This window comes from Thamnophis sirtalis, unplaced genomic scaffold (assembly GCF_051295495.1).
Source record: "Thamnophis sirtalis isolate CommonGarterSnake01/CBP01778 unplaced genomic scaffold, rThaSir2_p1.2 scaffold_3, whole genome shotgun sequence".
Taxonomy (NCBI): domain Eukaryota; kingdom Metazoa; phylum Chordata; class Lepidosauria; order Squamata; family Natricidae; genus Thamnophis; species Thamnophis sirtalis.
In genome coordinates, this window is record NW_028261383.1 from 30,542,551 (window position 1) to 30,565,631 (window position 23,081).

Genomic DNA, 23,081 nt, shown 5'->3' on the forward strand with positions numbered 1-23,081 from the left:
CCGAGTATAGCTACATTTGCTCACAATGGAGGCGAACTGAGAAACAATTAAGTCAGAGGTGCCTATCTCCAATCTCTCCTGAGATGAAAAAAAATATCACAAAATGCATTGGATGGATGTGATCACAATTTCCTAGGGGAAATATTAAAAAGGCAACATCAGTAAAGGCAACGTTGCAAAATATGCACAGCAGTTCCTTTACTAGCGTTTGCTTACTTTGATATATTTTTAAAGAAAACAAAGTTTGCTACTGATAAAAAAAGTTGGGATAATTTAATAGGTTAAATAAGGTCTTAGTTTTGCTGACACATTTTTCCCCTGTGTTCCTAAATTTAGCAACCACGAATTATCCAGCTGTAAGGTTTTTCAAGAACAAAACTCTGCTGGTTTCTACGACAATATCTGCATCAGCTAAAGGTTAAAATTGTTAGAAGGAAAAGGAAAGAGTATAAAGTTGGTTTATTTGATCAAGGTTAAAATAATTGAAAGAAGTAAATTTAATTATACTTTAAATACTTTAAAAGTTTATCTTTTATGCTTATAGAAAAAGTATGGAGTGTGAGATGAAGAGATAACTGTTTCTAACTTTAGGAAGAGTTTACGAGCTTTATGAAGAGTTTACAAACTTAACCATGAAATCTTATTTCTAATGAAAGTGAAGCATTACTAAAAATTCTGTACCTGTAATAGAGACTGAAAGTCACTTCTTCATATATTTTTAATATGTATTCAAGATATATTATATATTGCTACCAACCTGCCTTCCATTGAGGACCTGTATACTGCACGAGTCAAAAAGGGGGCTGTGAAAATATCTACAGACCCTTCACATCCTAGACATAAATTGTTTCAACTTTTATACTTAAAACGACGTTATAGGACACTGCACACCAGAACAACTAGACACAAGGACAGTTTTTTTCCTGAATGCCATCACTCTGCTAAACAACTAATTCCCACAACACTGTCAAACTATTAGCAATCTCCTTTTTTACTTATGACTATAACTTTGTTGCTTATATCTTTAGGATTTATATTGTTTTATTTAGTTTCTTAGTATGATTTATGTTGATTGCTTATTTAGTATCCTGTGACTATCACTAAGTGTTGTATCTTATGATTCATGATGAATGTAGTTTTATGTTGACTATGATCATGATTTATCACTTATAGCTTTTATGTACAGTGAGAGCTTATGCACTGAAGACAAATTCCTTGTGTGTCCAATCACACTTGGCCAATAAAGAATTAATTCTATTCTATTCTATTTCATTATATTCCTTCTTTCTTGCCCTCTTTCTTCTTTCTAATCTCTTCTCTTCATTTAAATTTAGTTTGTATCAGTTTTTACTACTGCAATCCAAATCCTTAATACAAATTATATACCAAAAAAAATGAAACACTCCACGGGCAAGAGTTAACCGAACGCCTGCTTCATAAACCTAAGTGAAAAATTTATACTCCCAACCAAATTGGTACAAGACCTTTTGTCTGGCTGCTAATAACACTTCACAGCGGCCTCCAAGCTGCTGTGCAGATGCATTCTCAAAGAAAAGTAATGTATTTGCAAGAGAACCAGCATCCTTTACAGATTTAAATTTCACATTAGCCATGTATAAATGTTACCTCGTCTCGCCGCGTGGGCATCCATGGCCGAGTGAGGAGCACGGTATCCCCCTGGATGACTGCCAGATCCCCCACCAGTGTGGCATAGGGGAAGCCCTCGTCTGCCGCCAGTTCAATGACTTGCAGCCCTAGCTTTTGGCGCAGTATGCCAGTATAGACCCCGTATTGTCGGTGAGCCTTGGCTAGGTCCACCGGATCAGCCCCACTGTCAGATCCATCCGCTGTGGTCTCCGCTGTGGCAAAAGAGGAAGGAATGCAGCGGACGATGGCATGGGTATACTTGCCAAAGGAGGAGACACTGGCCATGTTCTGTAGGAAGACAGAAGAAACACAACCATTAGGATGGAATGGGCCCCATTTTTCAGTCAGAGAGAAGTCCCGCATCAACAGATCTTCTGCAGTGACCAGCAATGACTACCCATATTTTTCGGAGTATAAGACACACCAAGATTTTGAAGAGGTAATTTTTTTAAATAAAAAAAAAAGCGCTCTGCAGACTTCCCAAACTCTCTGCATGCCTCATATTTTTGTGAAAAACGGGGCATGCAGAGATTTCAGATTTTCAGATTTAGTTTATTTGTATGCCGCCCTTCTCCGGGAGGGACTCAGGGCGGTGAACAATTCAAAGGGGAGAAAGGGGAACATGAAACACAATACACGTGATTAAAATAAACAAGAATCATACAGCCACACAGGTTGAGAGGGGAGGGGAACTCATCAACCTCAAGCCTGCCGGCACAGCCAGGTTTTGACGGCTTTCCGGAAGGCCTGGAGAGAGGTGAGGGTCCGAATCTCCACGGGGAGTTCGTTCCAAAGGGCCGGAGCTGCCACAGAGAAGGCCCTCCCCTGGGTGGTAGCCAGGTGGCATTGGCTGGTGGACGGAACCCGGAGGATGCCGACCCTGTGTGATCTAACGGGTCTTTGGGAGGTAATTGGCAGCAGGCGGTCTCTCAAGTACCCAGGTCCAATACCATGAAGGGCTTTATAAGTTACGACTAGCACTTTGAAGCGTATCCGGAGACCGATCGGTAACCAGTGCAGCTCGCGGAGGATAGGTGTAACGTGGGTGTACCGAGGTGCACCCACAATCGCTCACGCGGCTGCATTCTGGACGAGTTGAAGTCTCCGAATACTCTTCAAGGGCTGCCCCATGTAGAGTTTGAGAGGCCTGTAAAGTGCTCCTGGGGGCTGCGGGGGGCAAAAATTAGCAAAAAAATGGCCCATTTCTTGCCCCCCAAAAGGGCATGCATAGCCTTTAGGAGGCTTGTAGAGTGCTCCTGGGGACTGGGAGGGGGGCAAAAATGAGCGAAAAAATGAGCCGTTTTTCGCTCATTTTTGCCCTCCCCAGTCCCCAGGAGCAATTTGCGGGCCACCCAAACACTCCGCACATCCATTTTTGCGAAGGGGGCAGGGTTTCAGGAGTCCAAAAATCCTTTATTCAGTATAAGACGCACCCAGATTTTCACCCCCTTTTTTGGTGGGGAAAGGTGCATCTTATACTCTGAAAAATACGGCAATTCTTCACCTAAAACAGTAGGAAGTTCTATTGTTGGCCACAAAGAGTTTAATTTTGATCAAGTCAAGTGGAAAAATTGCAAGATTAATGCAAGATTTCATAGATGACTCACGCCAGCAAAGAGCCTAAATCTACTGGGAAGGCAACTATATTTTCTGGATGCAAGAATATTCTTCCAGTAATATTTTGAGAAATACTAATGGACAGGGGCTGAAGCAAATTATAGGTGGGGACCACTCTTTCTAAAAATAAGTGGAAATCTTTCTTTCACTCTGTCTTTTCTGGTATTTGCTACAGCTTGTCCCCAACTTACAATTCTTCATTGAGTGACCTAATCAATGTCTCACTTAACAAGATAAGTTTTGGGCTCAGTTGTGTGGTCATAAATCAAGGACTACCTGTACATGCCCAGATTGATGTGAACTGCATAATATAGGTAGTCCTCGGCTTACAACAGTTCGCTTAGTGACTGTTACAACAGCACTGAAAAAAGTAATTTACGACCATTTTTCACTCTTATGACCGTTGCAGCATCCCCATGGTCATATGATTTACATTCAGATGCTTGACAACTGACTCACATTTATGACGGTTGCAGTGTCCCAGGGAGCCATGGGTTCCCGTTTTGCGACCTTCCGACAAGCAAAGTCGATGGGGAAACGAGATTCCCTTAGCAACCATGTTACTAACTTAACAACTGCAGTGATTCACTCAACAGCTGTAGTAATGAAGGTCGCAAATTGAGGCAATACTCACTTAACAACTGTCTTGCTTAGCAACAGAAATCTGGAGCTCAATTGTGCTCATAAATCAAGGATTATCTGTATTCTGATAAGCAACAGAAATCCAGTGTTTGAAGCAAACGTTTTCCAATCCTAAGCCATTTAACTCAAGAAATTTTACTTCAAGTTTAGGATCTTACATTTCTCAAGATTTCCCGAGAACTGAGTTCCAGCATCTTCCCATGTACTTGAGCTATGTGACAACACTGATATATTTTCGGTGAAATGGATTTGGCCCATTCTCTAGGACAGGGGACAGCAACCTGCGGCTCTTGAGCTGCATGTGGCTCTTTCATCCCTCTGCTGCGGCTCCCTGTTGTCAGTCAGCTCCTCAATTGATAGGGCTTTTGGTTAGGACAGGTAGAGGAAAAAGGACCCGTGCTAGGAGGACACTCTATGGGGAACTGGACTTCTGGTCAGGTAGAGGAAAAAGGACGCTGTGCTAGGAGGACACTCTATGGGGAACCTGACTTCTGGTCAGCTTCTGGTTAGCCCCTTTGTGGCTCTTTGAGTGTTGTCAACCTCTGCTCTGGGAGCTAGGAAATTTCTCAAGAGCTGGGAGAGATGTGCTCATCTCCCACCCGGCAAAGGGTGTGGGATAGCAAAGTTGAGAAGAATGCAATTGCTTTCTCCATCTCCTTCAGCAGATGTCTTCAGGAAGGGGGAAGTTTAGAGCTCATTCAGCTCCAGATCAATACTCTCACCAGTTACAAACTTCCTGAGAGGCTCCTTCAAAAGGCCAATCGCTAAATACCAGAAGACTGCACCTATCCAACCAATTAGATTCCTGTTTGCAAAAGAAGCCAATGAAGGATCAAGGAGCTGTCCGAGGGAGAGACTGCCAACTTACGGACATCATCCAATTGATCAGACAGAAAGCTAGCTCAGGGTTTCTCCCATCCTCAACAACCTTACGATGTGTGGACTTCAACTCCCAGAATTCCTCAACCAATCATGCTGGCTGGATAATTCTGGGAGTTGAAGTCTACGCATCTTAAAAGTTACTGAGATCTGAGAAGCCCTCGGCTAGAGAACTGGCGCCAGGCCTTAACCATTCCACTGTTGGAGAAACTCAGTTTGCTTCCAAAGACAAAAAAATGTCAGCCAAATATCCCATCCATTTTTTAAAAATGACAACTTAGGAGAACTCCTTCCAAGACACAGCAGGCAGGCAATGGCAGGCAACCTTGGGAGGCTCGGTACAAATCTCAGCGGGTCAACACGCACGACTTCCACAGCCCAAAAATACTCTTGTCATCATCTAGTCTAGTAGTACTGGAACAATTTATGCAGATTATTCAAACCTGGTCTGATGACTGTTGCCACAGTAAATACGTTGCAAAGGCCTGCCTCTCCTTGGGACAGAGCTCAATACTCTTTGTTAAAAGTAAAGGTTCCCCTCACACATATGTGCTAGTCGTTCCTGACTCTAGGGGGTGGTGCTCATCTCTGTTTCAAAGCCGAAGAGTCAGCACTGTCCAAAGACGTCTCCATGGTCAAATGGCCAGCATAACTAAACGTCGAAGGCGCACGGAACGCTGTTACCTTCCCACCAAAGGTGGTCCCTATTTTTCTACCTGCTTTTTTACATGCTTTCGAACTGCTAGGTTGGCAGAAGCTGGGACAAGTAACGGGAACTCACTCCATTATGCGGCACTAGGGATTCGAACTGCCAAACTGCCAACCTTTCTGATCAACAAGCTCAGCATCTTGGCCACTGAACCACCGCATCCCTCTGTCAAACGATTTACTGTATTACTATTCTTCTTCTCATCCTTCCTATTACCTATCTCCTTTTCTACTTATGACTATAACCTTGTTTCTTGTAACTCTATGTTTTACATTGTTTTATTTAGTTTCCTAGTATGATCTTGGCTGCTGATTTGGTGTCCTGTGACTATCACTAAGGGTTGTATCTCATGATTCACAATGAATATATCTATGATGACTGTGTTCATGGTTTATCATGATAAAATCATGATAATTATCATGATTTATATCTATTATGTACACTGAGTTTATGCACCAAAGACAAATTCCTTTTGTGTGTCCAATCACACTTGGCCAATAAAGAATTCTATTCCATTCTATGTCGCCCCTAGTCCTTCTCTTAGTTAAACTAGACATACCGAGTTCCTTCCATTTACCATTTACCTCCCAGAGACCAATAAGATCACACAGACTAGGCCTCCTCCGGATTCCATCTGCCGGTCAATGTCGGCTGGCGACTCCCCAGGGGAGGGCCTTCTCTGTAGCTGCTCCGGCCCTATGGAACGATCTCCCCGTGGAGATCCGGGCCCTTACTACTCTTCCGGCCTTCCGCAAAGCGATTAAGACCTGGCTGTTCCGGCAGGCCTGGGGCTGTTGATTTTATCCAGCCCCACTCTAAGCTGTATGTATGTTGTGAAATTTTAATGTCTGCTCTTTTTAATTTTTATATGTTTCCCCCCCACCCCCGTTTTTATCTGTAAGCCGCCCAGAGTCTCTAGGGAGTGGGCGGCATACAAATGCTAATAAAACCTAAAACCTAAACCTAAACCTTCAACCGTTCATTATGTCACAGTCTCCAGTCCTCTAAACATCTGCTGCTCTTCTTTGCAGGCTTTCTCAAGCCTCGGCATCTTTTGGGTATCGTGGTGACCCTAGCTGCAGGGAATCAGCACAACCAGTCAACCCTCCTCCCAGCCCCCCAGGAAAGGGAAGCCTCACCTGGCAAGGAATTAATTAGCTCATCTAGGATGAGCTTTCTATGGCAACTGCCCACTCAAGTGCACTAACAAGATCACAAGCAACCAATCAATCAATCAAGATGTCCCAGTAATGTATTCATAGACCACTACCAACACCCACTGCACTCTTGTCTTCTCTAAAGATCCTGATCACGAAATACGTATTTTGTAGAATGATGAGTTGTGTTCATTTCTGCGGTGTTTGTTCATTCATTCATTCATTCGTTTCTTTGTTCGTTCGTTCACTCATTCCCTCAATTTTGCAAAATAGCCTAGTGTGCCATTCAATAATGTTATTTCATACCCTGTTTTCCCGAAAATAAGACCTCCCTGGATAATAAGCCCAATCAGGCTTTTGAGTGCATGCGCTAAAATAAGACCTCCCCCCAAAATAAGCCCTCCCTGAAATTATTGCAACACAGCAGCAGCCGTGAGGTGACCACACTCGCCACCTCCTGCACCTCAAAAATAATAAGATCTCCCCGAAAATAAGGCCAAACACATTTTTGGGCATCAAAAGAAAATAAGACCCTGTCCTATTTTTGGGAAAACACGGTATCTATCCTGATTCTATAGCCATTTCAGCATACATCAAGGCCATATCGTAAATATTTCAAGAAATGGGAAGGGGTGACTAGTTTAATTACACGCTCGCATTTACACAAATCCCACCCGTATAATCCTGCAATTATACATTCTCATCCAGCCTCTTGAACCAAAGGAAACTCATTTGAACACTAAGCAAAAAGAATTGCCCAGTTTACTTCATGTTCACCCATATTTTTGAATTAATTTCTTATTCCTGAGAGCAAATTTCTGCTCAGCTAATTTTCTCCGGCAGCTTCAAAGGGGGTCAGATTCATCCACTGAAGATACAACTCAAGTTGGCTAATCCTTCCCGGTTTCCCTGAGTTAATCAATGGATTAAGTTAATTGCTTCTCGGTGTCAACTGTCCAATTAACGTACACACTCTTTTAATCCCTATATTCCCGAACTGCCTGAAAGTTAATTAAAATTAATTTTTAAACAAGATATGGAATGAAAGGTCTTACGGCACTGATAGATGGAGCCTTGAATTTCGTTTGATTAAAATCTCCTTGATTTTAAATCTCCTTAAATAGGAAAAGGGGACAGGTTGTCTTCGATATTAGCAGTTCTCAACATTGTCCAACAGAAATTCATCTGATGCAGAACCTGTTTTTTTTAAAAAACTTTCTCCTTGCAATTTCATTCACATGCAGTCCTAAATGCATAGTTTGTAGCTTACGTGTTCCTCCTCTTTTCTTTTATTCAGCCAAACCAAGAAAACACTGGAAACTCTTGATTCAATTCTTTGTTTTTTGAAAAGCTAGGCAACTCTTACTATGAGCTAAGAGTAAAGCACAAAAGGCAGCCTGTAAAGGAAGGGGGCAAGAGGTGAGCCCTCGACCCCCAAACCCTTCGACAGCCAGGGAGTTTCCATTATTGGGCATTTGCTGTCATTGAAATGAGGGGTTGGGAGGGGAGGCAGAGGGAAGACTCAAACCAATCATCCTAGAACAGACCATTCCAAGCAGTCTATAGCAAATGAACTCCAGAGAATTTCAACTCTGCTTGGACATACCATAACCCAAAACAATCAAAACAGCTTTGATCGTTATCATGTACACCATAAAAGCCGTGGTGGTGCAGTGGTTAGAGTGCAGTACTGCAGGCTACTTCTGCTGGCTGCCAGCAATTTGGTAGATCGACTCTCACCAGGCTCAAGGTTGACTCAGCCTTTCATCCTTCCAAAGTGGGTAAAATGAGGACCCAGATTGTTGGGGGCAACATGTGGACTCTGTAAGCCACTTAGAGATGGCTATAAAGCACTGTGAAGCGATATATATAAGTCTAAGTGCTATTGCTATTACCAGAATCGGATTCATTGGCGATCAGAATCACAACCAGGGAACTGGAAATGATGGTAGCATGAAAGTCTCTTGTGGAAGCATTGCTAAATGCCTATGGAGATTCTCAATCATCCAGGTCACGGTTGCCCCGCTGCTTTTTCAGGAGGCAACTGGGCTTTCTTGTTTTTTTCTTTGAAGACGTTTTGCTTCTCATCCAAGTTGTCAATCAAGAAGGACCTGCGTGCAATTGCTCTACCAGGTTAGCAGTAGCAATAGCAATAGCAGTTCGACTTATATACCGCTTCATAGGGCTTTCAGCCCTCTCTAAGCGGTTTACAGAGTCAGCATATTGCCCCCAACAACAATCCGGGTCCTCATTTCACCCACCTCGGAAGGATGGAAGGCTGAGTCAACCTTGAGCCGGTGAGATTTGAACTGCTGAACTGCAGATAGCAGTCAGCTGAAGTGGCCTGCAGTACTGCAGCCTAACCACTGCGCCACCTCGGCTGTCCCAAAGGTGCTTTTTTTAAGAGGCAACTGGACTTAGTTGTCGCTTTTTTTAAATTTGAAGACATTTCGCTTCTCATCCAAGAAGCTTCTTCAGCTCTGACTGGATGGTGGAGAATGGAAGGATCCTTCCATTCCCTACCATCCAGACAGAGCTGAAGAAGCTTCTTGGATGAGAAGTGAAACATCATCAAAAAAAACAACCCAAGAAAGTCCTGTTGCCTCTTGAAAAAAGCACCTTTGGGACAACCAAGACTTGGATGACTGAGAATCTCCACTAAATTGTACCTCAGGTATGTTTGGTTTTTCTTCCGTTCAATGCTGTCCGAATCTTGGAGGCTACCTGGACAAGTTTTCTTGGCAAGTTTTTTTAGAAGTGGTTTGCCATTGCCACATTCCTGAGGCTAAGCGAAAGTGGCTGGGCCAAGGTTCACCCAACTGCAGGGGTGTCAAATTCATGGCCGCGGGCCAGATGCGTCACGCACTGGCCACGCCCACCTCCCAGTTTAACAAAGGGGGTAGGGGAAAGTCATGATACATCACGTGTTTGACACCTCTGCCCTACTGCCTTTGTGCCAAAGGAGGGATTCAAACACAGGGTCTTCCCATTTCTAGCCCAGTGGATTGATTGCTCGGTTAAGAAAGGCCTTGTTGCTGACCTAACATTCCATAAGCACAAGCATATTTGACACCCACTGCATATTTAGCCAAGCAAAAGGACAAGGATCAGCCATAAATTCTCCTATTTGCTGTGTTAGGGTTAGGTCAACAAGGGAAAAATAAATAAGTCTTTGCCAGTATTAATGCTAAGGGAGAATTGCAAAAGGGAGCGTTTCTCAGCCTTCGGTAGGACAAGCTCTCTTTTGTTCAACCACCCAGAAATCAGAATGCTTTGTTAGCAGGCAAAATATGTGGTGCTTCCTACGAGGTGTGGCACACACTCACACACCCCACCAAATGAGGGAAAGCTGTGAAAATTATCCCACAAACACAGCGTTTCACATGGAGAGTGCTACACTTGCAAAATACATTCAGTTTTGGTCGCCACGATGTAGAAAAGATGTGAAGACTCTAGAAAGAGTGCAGAGAAGAGCAACAAAGATGATTAGGGGACTAGAGACTAAAACATATGAGGAACGGTTGCAGGAACTGGGTATGTCTAGTTTAATAGAAAGAAGGACTAGGGGGAACATGATAGCAGTGTTCCAATATCTCAGGGGTTGCCACAAAGAGGGAGTCAAACTATTCTCCAAAGCACCTGAGGGACGGACAAGAAGCTATGGGTGGAAACTAATCAAGGAGAGAAACAACTTAGAACTGAGGAGAAATTTCCTGACAGTTAGAACAATTAATCTGCGGAACAGCTTGCCTCCAGAAGTCGTGAATGCCCCAACACTGGAAATCTTTAAGAAGATGTTGGATAGCCATTTGTCTAGAATGGTATAGGGTTTCCTGCCTAGGCAGGGGGTTGGACTAGAAGACCTCCAAGGTCCCTTCCAACTCTGCTATTATATTATATTGTATTGTATTGTATTAAAATGCTTTTATGAGGTTAGTCACAAGTCAAATCCAGGCAATCGTGCCAGGTTTTTTTTTTAAAAAAAAAAATCTTTTCACCTACTTAAAAGATACCTATTAAAAAGAGACAGCTTGATATATATATTTTTTCTGTCCCCATAAAAATAACTAGAAGCACGTCTGTTTTAAAAGATGACACGTGTCTCGTAGAAAGAGGAGAGCAGGCATGCCCATTTTTTAAGTGACAAGAATTGTTTCTTTCAAAAAAAAACCCAAAGCTTGCTTTATCCACCTGAACTTTTATGCAGTGAGATTAATTGAATGATTAATACCTAAGAGGGTTTTTTTTCTGTTTCCAATGCAAACAATAGCCTTGACTTTTATTGGTTTGAAAAACAAGATTAATTGGGAGCGAAAACCATCCCTGCCAGCGGTGAGCTTTACATTTTGTTACCACTGGTTCGCCCCTCCCCCTGCGCATGCACACTTTGCACACGCACGGCTGCTAAGCAGGAGCACATGCCACTTTCACACATGTGCCAGGCCTTACGCGCATATGCTTTGCTCGCACGGACGTCTTCCGCACATGTGCCCAGCCTCAAAAACGTGCCTAAATAGGATGGCATAGAATCAGAGCGGGTTCCCGCCCTCAATTTCTGCTACCGGTTCGCAGTGAACCGGTCCAAACCGGTTGAATACCACCTCTGCTCCAGTGGTGGGATTCAAATTATTTCACGACCAGTTCTGTGGATGTGGCTTGGTCGGCATGGCCGGGCAAGGATACTGTAAAATCTCCATTCCCTCCCGATCAGCTGGGACTCGGGAGGCAGAGAATAGATGGGGGCGGGGCCAGCCAGAGGTGGTATTTACTGGTTCTCCAAACTACTCAAAATTTCCATCCAGAACTGGTCGGAACCTGCTGAATACCACCTCTGCTCTGCTCTCTGTGTTGGTCACCACTGCAGCAAGCCACGATTTGCATAGTCTTTGTGAGCTAAATAGACTATAATCAGCAGGATTTTCACTAAGCCAGGTTTAACAAACCATAGTTGGTGTATTCACACAGCTCCTTTGGAGGGACGATGGAATAATCTGTTTCAAAGGCAGGGATAAAATGCTAGCTGAGAAAAGCCATGGTCCTGTTATGACAATGGCCTCAACCAGGGACTGGTTCCATGGAGAAAGTTTTTCCCGCAGACCGGAGGAGCCGTGGTTTTGTGTGCTGCCTGCATGGATGGGTCTTCACTTGTTTGCATGACTTGGTTTCTGGCTGCGGCCCAGGATCGGTCCACGGACCGGAGGTTGGGAACCCCTGTGTTATGTCGTCTGTAGCTTTGCCCAAGGGCCTAGCTTTTCTAGTTTTAAAAACATAGCAAAGGTGCCAGCGTGAGCTTCGACACGCAGTTGAATCTTTGCATGTTTCTGTTCAGTTTGGACTCTGTTTTATAGTGCAGAGCAGAAATGCCATGTTTACATGCTGATCCCCAGTGGAAGGGATCTGTACAAAGGAACCAAATTCACCCCAAAGTAGTTTGCACCCATTTTCAGCAAGACCCAACCACAGGAGAGAGCTTGTAACGCTGTAACCATGCCTCCTTCGTTATCTAGTTCAGACAGTCCTCAATTTACGATCGTAATGAAGCCGGGTCCTATGGACCCGTGGTACGTGGGGCATCACATGGCTAAACTAACTTTGCAACCTTTTTTCAGTGGTCATAAACATCCATTTGTGAGTTCGATCCTAGGTAGAGGCACGTATTTTCTCTCTCTGGGAACAATGAGAATATATCTGTTGAACAAAGCTCCGCATTGGTGACAGGAAGGGCATCCGGCCATTAAACACTCTGCTAGCTCCATTCAATTGCCCGGACACCACCCCGCAAAGGAATATGAGGTCGTTAAATAATGATGATAAACATCAATGTTCTACAAAAACTTCATAAATCATGGTCTTATGACCACGCTACTGTAAGCTGCCATAAACGTGGTCTGGTTTCTGAGCACCCAAAATGCAGTCAGAACTTTGCAATCAGTTCATAACTGGGTGGGGAAGGGATCCGTCATAACTCTGAACAGTCATTTTAGCAATCGGTCATATGTCAAGGACTACCTGGACACCAATCAAGTAATGGATCAAAGAGAAGGGCCAGAAAAGTACATCTCTACCAGCGGAAGAAAATACGTATAGCTCAGGTTGAACTGTGGAATTCTTGGTGCAAGCAAAAAAACTAAACTCGGAGAGCAGGAAGGATTTTGAACTAAGGTTGATGGAAGATTTTGATCTAAGGTTCAAACGTGATGCTCCACCAGAAAATCCCCACTGAAAACAAACAAGCAAACAAAAAAAAACCTGTTGGATTGAGTTTAAGAAACAAGTTTGGGATAAGCTTGTAACAAGTCCAGACAAGTCCAGAAATCAGATGAAGATTTTGACCTAAGGTTCAAACATGTTCTACCTCGGTATCTCAAAGAGGGCCTTGTCACAGGTGGATAGCATACAAATCTATTAAATAAGTAAATGAATATTAAATTTCCCACAAGGCTCCAGAAGGGGCTGGGGTCAAAGGCCACACTAAACCAGGATCAGTAACCACACTTGAAGAGAATCCCTAGGTTCGACCCCTGTTCTTTAGCTGTTCCCTTCGTCTGGCAACTCTGCGCATGCGCACACTGGAAACAGGCTCCAGCTGTTCGTCTGCCTCACTGATGTCTGACTCTGAAAGCAGCTGATAACTGGCATACAGCTCTGGCCCCCTTCCTGCTTCCGACACAGAGCCCTCCTCAGAGCCTTCCCGAGACTCCAGGACTGGCCCATGTGCAGTAGGGTTAGATCAAAGAGGAATGTTCCAGGTCCCATTCATCAGAGAATGTCATCTGATTTGTGTCGATGCCTGCTCTCTGGAACCCCACATGCCTCTAGTTAGCTTCAACCTTGCTGGCTTTTTCATAAAGTCTTCAAAAATGTGGCTGTTTTCCCAAACTTGGGGGAGTTGGGATGTTAATGGGGCCTGCAAGATGGATACGTTATTTATGAGGACTTGGCTACCCTGATGTATACTTAGCAGTTGTTTCATTGCATTTGAGTTTTTAACCCTGTATTAGCTGCCCAGAGTCCCTGTTGCAATGGGGGAAGCCGTACAAATTGACATAAGGAAATAAATCAGCAAACCGCAACGTAGCAGTGAAATAAGACCCCAAAGAATGCCTATAGCCACATAAGGCTCAAAGTTAGGGAGGAAAAATTGATTCTCTCCCAAATGCATTGATATACAGATAGGGTTAAAAAAAAAAACAAGTATGTTTTCAATTCATGTGGGAGATTAGAGGTGGAAGCAGCCTCAGAAATGGCCTCCTAAGGCTAATGGCCCTTATCTCGGTCTCGTGAGTCCCTTGCAGACAAAACACAGTCACGAAAAGAACTTGCTCTGCAACTCAGCTGTTTTGGCAAAAGAACCGATTCATTGCAAAGGGGAAAAAAACCTTTCGGGCCCAGGAATCCTGACATCTCTGCAGGCCTGCACACCGCCCACACTTGCATGCAACAGACATTTTCCTCGTGCAAGCTGAACTATGGAAGTCACCAACGGAGGTCAGCAGGGGTCGGCATGGGTGGTCCCTGTGCAGCTGGACTATTTAGAAAAGGAAACTGGGCCTCATGGAGCAGAAAGAATTCTGGCTAAAGGGAGCAGCCAGGATGTACTACTAAGGCAGGGGGAAAAAATTGCCATATTTATTTCTCTTTAAAGTTTATGGTCGGAGGGAGAGGGAGACGGAGAAGATCCAGAAGTAAAGAAGACAACACGATGAGCAAACTCAAACACAGAGAACCACCCATCCATGAGAACCTCTGTAGAATATAAGATAAAGATGGATGTTTGGGAACAAGAGACCCCAAAAATGTCCCCACATCTCTCAGGGAATCTCATGCAGGAAAGTCTGGGATATGAGAACGTCAGGCAAGTGCCGAGAATGTTAAGCAATCTTGTGGCTTATAAAGGAGGTAGAAGGTGAAGGAGAAACTTCCTCCCACTGAGTTTATCCAGCTGTTATCCATTCAACCAAGATTGGGGAAAGAAACCATAACCCATAGAAGGTAGAATCATGGGGCTGGAAGGGGTCTCAGAGCAGTGGTGGGATCCTGCTGGTTTAACAACCGGTTCAGTGATCATGTGCTGCACGCACGCATGCTCCACACACGCATGCATGCTCCACACATGCACACACCTGATGCATGCTACATATGTGTGCACAGTTTTAATAAAACTTACCTTCCACGTTACTTCTTGGGGAGTAACACAGCGGAGGCGCGGCAATCTGCTTTGCTGTGCAAATCAGCTAAGTGGATATAGGTAAGTGTTGTAGCCCAGCAGGATCCGGTTGAGCTGCTGATGGACTCGGATAGCGAGGAACCATATGAGTCTGCCCTGGAGGACCCTGGGCAGGGTTCAGACTCATAGCAGGGACCAGAGAGGCTGGTTAGTCACCAGGAGGCGCCTGAGATATGGAGCAGTGGGGAGGATCAAAGGGAGTTTGTCCCTGATGCTAGATTGAGAAGGGCTGAGAAACGGAAGCAGCAACTCTGTAGGCAGACTCACAGAAGATGATTAAGCACAAGTGGTTGTGGATTGGCCCCTCCCAAGAGAGATTATAGGTGAGGCGTTGGGAGGGGACATTTGCAGGAAACAACCGTTCAAATTAGTAGTTAAGAAAATCTATCTGTGTATTCTAGCCGTGTCTGTTCGTTTGAACTATCTGGGTTGCTGCAGAGATACTCTCTTGAACGTGAGTTGCCTGGGCCCTCAGCCAAAGGATCCGTTATCTCAGTAAATTAAACAGTGGCAAACAGCCAAGCCTGTGTTCTGGTTTATTCACAGGCTGGGGGGTCAGAACAGGTAAGTAACGTGCAGGGGCAGGCATACCCACCTGATCATCGGAGCGAACCGGTTCGCCCGAACCGGTCCGAACAGGCTGAATCCCACCGCTGCCTCAGAGGCCTTGTAGTGTTCAACCTCCAGCTCAAGGCAGGAAACCTTACACCATCCCGTTCAAATGACTGTCCAGCCTATTTTTGAGAAACTCCAGTGATGGAGCACCCACAACTCCAGGAGATGAACTATTCCACTGATAAATTGTTCTGACTGTCAGAAAATGTCTCCTTCCTTCTAGGTTGGATGCGCAGATGACCAGGTTACCCTAACCCCCAATGGCAAGAAAAAGATCTCTGGTCAGGATTTTTAAGGTGAATGGACTCATCTTGATGCCAGGAGAACATTGGAGCCAACTCTGCCCTGATTTTTCTCTCCTTGGTGTGATTCCAAGTTATATACATAACACAGAAACAGAAAAACATCCCCCTGTGACAAGAATTGCCTTCCAATATTGTCTGAGCATTAGAAATCAACTTCAGGGCTCCTTCTCCAGTGCCAGCAATTAGGATTGTACCTGTTGTGGCCTGCCAGCAACCAGCAGAGCTGGCAGCAGATCCGGACAGTGAGGAGATTGGGGAGGAACATGGGCCAGTCCTGGAGTCTGGGGAAGGCTCTGCTGATGAGGGCTCTGCATCGGAGGTAGAAAGGGGGCCAGAGCCGTAGGCCAGTTGTCAGCTGCCTTCAGAGTCAGACATCAGTGAGGCAGAGGAACAGCTGGAGCCTGTTCCCAGTGTGCGCATGCACAGAGTTGCCAGACGAAGGGTACAGCTAAAGAACAGGGGTCGACTTGGGAGCAAGGCCACAGGTGGATGATGAATGGCCCCTCCCAGAGGAAATAAAAGAGAAGCGAAAGGGGAGTGGAGTTTGCAGGAGACAGTTCATTTAATTGATTCGTGACTCTCAGAGACTCCTTGTCAAGTTTTGCAGAGATCAGCCTGGCAGCTCTCCAAGCCAGATAAGGTCTCTGACTGTAAATCCTCCCTGGAAAGACTTTACTGGATGTCAATGAGCAATATACACCATAAATTAATAAAAGGGGTTTTTGTCTGGACCAGGAGTTTGCTTCATGCTCTTGGGAAGCCTAGGTCAGAACTGTACCAATATTATGGACTCTGCGGGGTTTTCTCAGTGATGGCCCCATGTTTTTGCAACTCTTAAGATTTAGGAGGTCCTTAAACACTCTTCTTTTCAAGACTCCCTTCAACGGATTTTCCTTTTAGCAGAAATGTTTCTTATTTCCAGGCATTTTTGCAGATATGAAATGAATACACTTCTTTGGCAGGTCTTCCCAATTTCCTTTGGGAAAACGCAGCCCCTTTCTTCTCTTATGGGGGAAGTATAAGCATAGAACAGGGGTGGGGAACGATGGCCCTTGTATAACCTGCGGACTTCAACTCCCAGAATTCCTGAGGCAACCATGCTTGTCTCAGGAATTCTGGGAGTTGAAGTCCACAAGTCATGAAGGGCTCATTGTTTCCCATCTCTGGCATAGAATGGTGAAGTGCAAGCCCAAAGGACTCTCTGGGAGACAGACCCTTAGTCTTCTCTCTGTTGATAAGGAACATAAGAAGGCAAGTCAGTGACCCAGCAAGAGCATATGAGCTCTGTCTTACCCATAAGCCTTTTTTAGTCCAAACCACTTTGAGTGGGAAAGAGCTCAGGGCTTATTCCCACGTCCCATGTAAATCACCCATTTAACCTTCATGCTCCAGAGATACCAATAAGGCTGGTTGCCGTTATTTACTGCTGATGTTAACAATTGGACTCCTTTATCACCAAATGCGGAACAGTCAGGTAAGTTTATCAAGCAGCAGTTTTTCTAATCAACCACGAGGTGATTCCAGGCCAGCCGCGCTGGACATACATATGAAGATTCACTTCTATCCCAACAGGAATCATAAAACACAGATGCAATCAAGAGGAGCAAAAGGCTACAGAGCTGAAATGAAATGAGAAAAAGTCCTCTAGGCAGAGCATAAACCTTGTCAAGGAAAAAAGATATGTATTGTTTCCTTTCCTTTCCTTTCCTGCACGTTGTTTCAATCCACAGTCCAATTTCTTCCCTCTCTGCAAAGAAAAAACGATGAAATTCATAGCCAGGGAATTCTTTCCTTTCTGTTGGTCTGGTTTGGTCATGGGAAGGGAAGCAGATTGGCCATGTGGGATCAGAAATAATCAACTTTGGACACTGAATGTTTAAGAGGAAGGAAGGAAGGAAGGAAGGAAGGAAGGAAGGAAGGAAGGAAGGAAGGAAGGAAGGAAGGAAGGAAGGAAGGAAGGAAGGAAGGAAAGAAAGAGGGAGGGAGGAAAGGGGAGGGGGCAAGAGGGGGGAGAAAAGAAGAAATGAAAGAAGAAAGGAAGAAAGAAAAGAGAGAGATTGAAAAGAGAAAGAAAGAAAGAAAAAAGAGAAACTAAACAAGAAAGAGAAAGAAAGAAAGCAAAAAAGGAGAGAGAAAGAAAAAGAAAAAAAGAGAGAAAAGAAAGAAAAGAAAGAAAAGGAAAAGAGAGTGAAAAAGAGAAAGAGAAAGAAAAGAAAGAAAGCAGGAGAGAAAAGAAAGAAAGAAAGACAGACAAACAGACAGAAAGAAAGAAAGGAGGGAGGAATTGCACTTAAAGCACATATAAGATCTTACATGCATCCACTTCGACATTTTAATTCAACAATCAAGACTTCACTGTAGAGGCCAACTCCAAAGGTTCCATTGAGCCCAAACCAAAGGACTGATTTATGGCGTGTTTATCCTTCATCATCTTTGTAGGTTTTCCCACCCCACATTTTAACCTCATTATGAATGTAGGAGATACAGTGAACCCAGAAATCCCTTCAAAGCCCATCCAGCAAGTTCCTATGCTGAGTGGGGGCTAAAATCTGGATCCGTCCATGACCTCTTTTTATCTCCAGACAATAGGATTACCAACCTGCTGATTCAAGTGGTCAGAGTTACAGTCTGATGCTACTGGATTGGCACCAGGTTGGGGGGGGGGGGGAGAACCCAAGCAGCTCTCTCGGTGACAATTCAGTTTGCACAGAGCAGTTCAGGTTCGTCTTAATATTTGCCATCCCACTTTTTCTTCCAACTTTGAAGACCGAAACAAACAATGCAATCATGCCAAAATAACAATGGCAGCGAGATCAATTCCCTATAACTAAACCCCACAACAGACTACTAGTGAAAAGGCCTCTTTATTACCATTAATCCAGATGTCCCATTGCCACCACCCAAAAACCCTTCTGTTAAGAAGGACGTGGCTTCCATGATAGAAACTCAGTCATGGTACCAAATGCACGGGAAATTAAAATCAACTTCATACCATTCCACGACTCCAGCAAATAGTACTGAAACAAAAGATGCAGCACACCCTATAATCAAGAACAGACTGCCTTAATGCTTTCCGCTCCAGAAAGCAGCCTCTGTAGCTAAGATGACAGGATACACCCTTGAAGTGAAAAAGTTCATCCTCGCAGCCAAGAAAAGAAACACTGGAAACTGGAATCCACATTATACAAGGCCAGCTTCACCCTTTTACAATGATGTGTGTCCAGCTTCATTTTGGCAGATGTGTGAACTTGGCCACTAACTTTTCTTGCTGTTTCCGATGACGATGGAAAGTAAATCTGGGACCCTCTGCAGAGCATTAAGTCTCTTAAACACTCTTTGGCCATCAAGCTAGCTTTTGGACCGTCTCACCAAGTATGTTTGCTTCTTTTATCTGGTCCTAGCCATGATTTGTTCCACTTTACTAACTTTAAGGATTAACCACAATCCGTTGCCCATCTCAGCTACAGTCTCCTCCTCCTTTGTCCTCTTCCAGGTTGGACATTCAAGAGACCCACCACAATTCTGGGACATCCTCATACCTGGTAAATGTATCTCCAAGTTCTTCCTCCTTCCTCAAAGAAATCCAGCAAGTCCTTCCCCAAATAATAATATTAGTTTTGTGCTTGGACGATTTCAGAGTCCTAATGAATTGAGGGTTGGATGGACAACTGCTAGAACAGCTCTTCCTTGGATGACTTCAAAGATACTGAACCACAATTTTCATCACACACCCCTCCCAACCTTGGCTGGGGAAATGACAGCTGAGATCCAAGGTATCTGGAGAACACTGGTGGAAAAGGCCTAGTTAGGACCAGAAGAGAAAAGTGGCCAAGGAGCCAACACCCTAATTTGTGAATTGGGGTAGGTCTAGTCTGATGAAAAGAAGGACTAGGGGAGGCATGATAGCAGTGTTGCGATATCACAGGGGCTGCCACAAAGAAGAGGGAGTCAAGCTATTCTCCAAAGCACCTGAGGGTAGGACAAGAAGCAATGGGTGGAAACTAATCAAGGAGAGAAGCAACTGAAAACTAAAGAGAAATTTCCTGACAGTGAGAACAATTAATCAGTGGAACAACTTGCCTCTAGAAGTTGTGAATGCTCCAACACTGGAACTGTTTAAGAAGGTGTTGGATAGCCATTTGTCTGAAGTGGTGTAGGGTTTCCTGCCTACGCAGGTGGTTGGACTAGAAGACCTTCAAGGTCCCTTCCAACTCTGTTATTCTTTTATTACCCCTGAACTTCTGTTGGGCTTCTTCTGATGCATCCCTGATGAAAAAGACATCCACACATTGTCCCATTTGAGTGGTCCTCTAACTCCTCTCCTGTCCCCATCACTCAGCTCAATCTCCCCTCTCCTGCCCCAGGAAGAAATGCACTCTTTTTCTGCCAAGCAGACCAAACAAGGCCTTCAAGACTCAACCTCCATCCCACCAGGGCTGACATCTCCAGCTCACTCCTTTTTCTTAACACCAATCAATCAGAATGGAGCTGGAGGGGATCTTGGAGGTCTTCTAGCCCCCTACTCAAGCAGGAGACCCTGTACCACTTCAGACAGGTAGGTGTCTAGTCTCTTTTTGAAACTTCCAGTGATGAAGCACCCACAACTTCTGGAGGCAAGCTATTCCACTGGTTAATTGGTTAACTAACTGATTAATTCTGCTGGTTAATCACCCACCAACAGGTCACTTCAATTCTGAGCTCCTTGCCCTACCAGTTCAATCAGAGCTGGAAGGGACCTTGGAGGTGTTCTAGTCCAACCCCCTGCTCAAGCAGGAAACCCTATACCATTTCAGACAAGTGACTGTCCAGTCTCTTCTTAAACACCTCCAATGATGAAGCTCCTACAACTTCTGAAGGCAAAGCTGTTCCACTGGTTGTCCCTCCCTGTTAGGAAGCTTCTCCTCAATTCCAGGTTGCTTTTCTCCTTGATTAGTTTCCATCCATTGTTTCTTCTCCTGCCTTCTGGTGCTTTGGAAAATAAGTTGACTCCTTCTTCTTTGTGGCAACCTCTCAAATACTAGAATACTGCTATCGTGTCACCCCTAGTCCTTCTTTTCCTCTAGACTAGCCAAACCCAAATCCTGCAACCATTCATACGTTTTAGTCTCCAGGCCTTTAAATCATCTTAGTTGCTCTTCTCTGGCACTTTTTCCAAAGTCTCAACCTCTTTTTTGTCTGTGTTTGATAACGTGGTGACCCCAAAACTGGATCCAGGATTCCAGGTGTGTTCTTATACTAAAGCTTTGTACAGCGGTAACTCCTACTTGGAGTGATTTTGATTCTATATGCCTCTGTTTATGCAACCAAGGGCTGTTCGTAGCAATTCCTCCCTCCCCGGAGTGAAGCACGCCCTCCCCCTCTTAAGCCCTTGCAAGACTCGCCCCGCTGTGCGTCTCCCCATGGCCCCAAATCTCTCCCCGAAGAGACCCAAGCCCGGACCAGAGGAAATCAACCCTTCTCCAAGCCGACCTGCTCGTCTGGGGGGGGGGGGGGGAGAGCTGCGGAGTCGGAGATCCCTGCCCCACCCACTCACTCCACTCACTCCACTCCTTACATCGTCCCTCCCGCGCCACTCACCCTTCCCCTCCCGCAGGACCCGGCCGGCCAGCCCCGCCACTCCCCCCATCTCTTACCGCTCCTTCGGCGAGTCCATTCACTGGAAAGTCCCGTCTCTCCCTTTTTTTCTCCTTCTTTTTCTCCTCGCCGGCGACTCCAGAGAAAGGGACCGAGGAGAGTAAGGAGGATTCCCACGCGAGGACTCCCCTTCCTGAGCTCTGATCCTTCTTTCTGTCCGGACCGGAGCACCCGCGCCCGCGCCGCCCGTCCGTCCCTTCAGCAGCCTGGCGGACGCTGGGCAGCGGGGAACGGCCGGCCGGGAGGGCGGGATCAACCCAGACGCTCAGCCCCCTTTCCCCCCCAACTCCTCTTTCTCAAAGCAGGCGGAGCGGGGGGGGGCTCTGGACGCGCGCGGGAGGGAGAGGGGAGAGTCGGTGGGTCGGGAGCTCATTGTCTGGAGGCTGGGGGCTGGGAGGGGCTGGGGCTCCGGCAAGCCCCTCCCTTTTCCCCACAGGGCTGGTTCCAAAGCAAAACACCCGCCCCACTCCCACTTCCAGGCGTCGGTCCAAGAATGGACGCCTCTCGCGACGTGGGAAAAGCGAGAAAAGGCGTTTTCCCTTCGCGGAAGGGGTGAGCGCGGCAGGAGCGGATCCCCCGCGAAAAGAAAGAATCTGTTTGGAATCTGGGAGAAGTGTGGGAGGGAAGGGATCGTCCTCGGGTGGGGTCGCGAGGCTCGGGGTCTCCTAGGAAGCGGGGCCGGCAAAACACGATTCTTAAAAATTAAATGAAAAAAGTTTCTAGCCCGCATCGGGGCTTTAAAAAAAAAAAGGCTGTCCGAACGAAGCGGTGCAATGGGACGGGAGCTCTTTACGCAAGAACCCTTGAGAAACGGAGAAAGAGCGAGTTGACTTAGACCTGTACACTAATCGGCAAGCATTAAAATGAAATCTCGTGGCATACAGCTCTCAAAAGGGTCATCATCACTTCCAATGTACACTGCATAAACATGACAAGATAAATAAATAATAAATAAATAAATATATTCCCACATATATTATCTGACACAGAAACAATAGTCTGGTTCGAATGTATACATGTGAATCTTGCGTCCTACTCAACCTATATATATAGGCACATATATATCCAAACGGCAAATGCCCAAATCCCACAGCTGGTTGGCCCCGCCCACCTCACCCCGCCCCTCCCAGGAATCTCTGTTTTGGATGCCAGGTAAAGGCAGGGCCTGGCGAAGGTTCAGGGAGGGCAGAAACACCCTCCCCACCCCGCCAAGATGCAGGAGGGACTAGGCCACATCCACCATGGCCACGCCCACCCAGCAACGGGGCATTGATCTGAACTCACTCTCTCTCTCTATATATATATATATAAATTATGCATATACCCCACATACCCACATATATTATACGACATAAGAGACACAACACAATCTAGGGGCATTGGGCTTGCCCAAAGCTTGGCTTAAGGTTGAAGTTCAGGGGAAAGGAGAAGGTTATGAAGTCTGGAAAATGGAAAGAGGATAAAAGTCACTGCGTGAATTGGGTGGCCATATAAATCTATTTATATAAATAAATATATAGAGAGAGACATAAATAAAGAAAACAGAAACCTTGAGGTTTAGCGCACCTCATTTAAACAATCTCAGGATGCAACTGACTTTTTATTCCCCTTTCCTTATGGCCCACCTTGAACATTGTATTTAGGTAGTC

At 45.3% G+C, this 23,081-nt stretch overlaps 1 protein-coding gene across 1 annotated transcript in view; it reads right to left on the bottom strand.

Annotated features, from left to right (window-relative positions):
* DDAH2 (DDAH family member 2, ADMA-independent) overlaps positions 1-21,780 on the bottom strand; it is a 41,952-nt gene extending 20,172 nt beyond the window's left edge. Inside the window, exons 1-2 of the mRNA XM_087708498.1 lie at positions 21,432-21,780; positions 1,627-1,935 (exon numbers count right to left, since the gene is read on the bottom strand). Of these exons, the coding sequence (XP_087564624.1) occupies positions 1,627-1,932 (306 nt within the window). The 5' untranslated portion in view covers positions 1,933-1,935; positions 21,432-21,780. The remainder of the gene's footprint in view (positions 1-1,626; positions 1,936-21,431) is intronic.
* Between the last annotated feature and the right edge of the window lie 1,301 nt (positions 21,781-23,081).